This window comes from Otolemur garnettii, unplaced genomic scaffold, assembly GCF_000181295.1.
Source record: "Otolemur garnettii isolate 467f Iridium unplaced genomic scaffold, OtoGar3 scaffold00132, whole genome shotgun sequence".
NCBI lineage: Eukaryota > Metazoa > Chordata > Mammalia > Primates > Galagidae > Otolemur > Otolemur garnettii.
Window position 1 is genome coordinate 763,436 of NW_003852527.1, and position 2,631 is coordinate 766,066.

Below are 2,631 nucleotides of genomic sequence, written 5' to 3' on the forward strand. Positions count from 1 at the left end.
ATCTTTTAAAATGCCACAAGTAAAACATCTGTGTCTAGAATACTGAGAGTATGTCCTCATTAGTGTATTTTATGTCATAAAGTCATTGTCTTAAAGAATCACTAGAATAACCTTGCATTTTATAAAAATCAACTTAAAGAGTTCAACTGCTATTTAACAAATTGCTTGACTTACAATTTGGCATTTCTCGGAGAAAGGGCTTTTTAATATCACCACATTATACAATGTGCTTTTTCATGTGAGTGTTACTCGTGAATGGGTGAAGGTGTTTAGTGACATAGTACTCATTACTTTGAGGTCCAGAGACTAACCTGGACTGGCTTTGTTTGTTTGTTTGTTTTTCTAAGTATCAGGCTTTGGAAGATTTGGTTAACATGGTTTATCTCAGTGTGTTCATTTACAAGTACTATACTCCTGTTAATTGTAGTAATAACATGTGAATTTACTAATTTCATGTCAAAATGCAGAACTTTTTATTCTAACTGACCGAAATATTCTGGTAGTTACAGCCACAAAGTAGTGTGAATAACACGCTCCGAGAATGTTGAAGAAGGGTAGGTAACAGCATATTAACCACACCAAACCACAACAGAAGAAAAATTTAAACATCCCATAAACTTTATGGCCTCCAAGTACAACAATGTGGCCTTCTAACCACAGCTAAGTGATATAGAAAGTCTAAACATTATGTTTTCTCTTTTTTTTCTGGTTTACAGGGAAAGCAAGAGAGCTGCGCAATTACCCCTAGATTTCCCAAATCGAAAGATGAAGGGTGGTTTTTAATATTAGGAGAAGTGGATAAGCGAGAACTTATTGCTTTGAAAAGAGTAGGATATGTTCGAAATCGGCACGTGGTTTCCCTTTCTTTTTATACCCCTGAAATGCCTGGAAGGTAAGCAGCATCCCACCCACCAAAGCTCTGAAAGAGTTAAATATGACTGTGATTAGAAAGTTTACAGTCTTGATCTGTTTTTATATTTTAGGTATATCTACACACTGTATTTCATGAGTGACTGCTACCTCGGCCTGGACCAGCAGTATGACATTTATCTCAATGTCACACAAGCGAACATTTCCACACACATGGACAGAGAATTCTCTTGATGCCTTGACTGACCTGGCAATAAAGGAACCTGCCCCAACAACCTATTTGAAAGAAGTGGTTGAGAAACATGGTTGCTCAGCAATCTGGACACAGTCAGATTACTTGATGTTTGCCTTGACAGATCAATTTCTACCCTCGGGATAGCCAGGAAATGGACAGTGGCTGCAACAACAAAAAGTTAAAAAGTGGCCTTTTAATAAATGTTGCCTTTCATAATATTATTGTCACGGGTTTGTTGATATGAAAATGAATAAGCATATAGGATAATATTTTAATTTGACTGTATTTGAGATACATTTAGGAGTTATCAAATTTCGCATCTCCTAAGGTACTGTTTACATGAATATTGGCTTCTTTTTTTAAAGGAAAACCCCAGTGAGGCAATGCAGTATTCTGATGTGTTCTGACGGATTTCGAACTGCAGCATAACATGTAACATAAATGTGTAAAGGAAGAGATGACGTGTCTTATTAGCAAATTTGTACTTTGATCACATGTCAAAGTAGTTTCAAAAATTTCTTCCAGTCATAAATGTTAATAGTATATGATGTAAAATTATACTGTGGAGCCTAATGAGGATAGCAAAGAAAACAGAATATATTGAGCCTATAAAATATAGGTACTGTAAATTGGTAGAAATAAAATATACGGAGTGTCACTTCGAGACAAGCTGACTCAGTGTTTTTTCTCCGGTTTCCTTCCATTTCTATCCTCTCTTACTCTTCTATTCTTTATTTTCTGTTCTGCTTCAAGACTTTACTTTTCCGATATACTTATTTACACAAGGAGAATAGTATTACCTAATTTATGTCGTAACAAGTACAACCACATAGTACAATACTTTGTCTATATTTTCTCCAGGATACATCTACAACAAACAGAAAATCTTTGACCTCTGCAGGTGGTTTTCACCTGTGATAAAGGAAGTTTCTCTATATCTAAATAAATCCTATCTTAAAAAAAGTTTTCCAAACTGAAATTTTGTTCAGATCCAATGTCTATATGATACACATACTAGTAGAATTAAATCTACCGTTGCAAAATAATTTCAGTTTTCCTAGCCCTGAAATGAATTATTTTAAAACATTCTTCCATGGAACTGTTCAAAGTACTGGAATCTAAGTTTTTCTCAAACTGGAACTTATTGCTTGTGTGTACTTCTTCCATGCTTAGAACAAAGAAGAAGAAGATAAAGAAGAAATCAAAATGGGGTGAGGGAAACCAGGCACTCACTTCCCAACGTTAAATAACTATGGTAACCAACAGAGTATAGTGAGTATGAGGTGTCTCTGGGACTCCAGTCCCTGACGTTGACTTCATATAGAGTTCTCTCTGTTTTGCCTTTGGTAAAATTTACCTCCTAATTATAATTCATAACTTACTGTTTGGATAGAATTAAGAGAAAATGCAGACTGTATAGTCACGACAATCACCAGTCCATACACGAACCTGAGCAGACCCATCTCACGGTCTGCATGTTTACCAGCACCTTCCCTGTGCGTTGAGGAGCACATGTCTTGGGAGTT

General features: G+C 35.8%; 1 protein-coding gene across 1 annotated transcript in view; it reads left to right on the plus strand.

The window, feature by feature from the left end:
* Positions 1 to 1,974, plus strand: part of ASCC3 (activating signal cointegrator 1 complex subunit 3) — a 368,987-nt gene extending 367,013 nt beyond the window's left edge. The window contains exons 41-42 of the mRNA XM_012810382.2: positions 717 to 892; positions 984 to 1,974. Coding sequence (XP_012665836.1) covers positions 717 to 892; positions 984 to 1,104 — 297 coding nt within the window. The 3' untranslated portion in view covers positions 1,105 to 1,974. The remainder of the gene's footprint in view (positions 1 to 716; positions 893 to 983) is intronic.
* Positions 1,975 to 2,631: the final 657 nt, after the last annotated feature.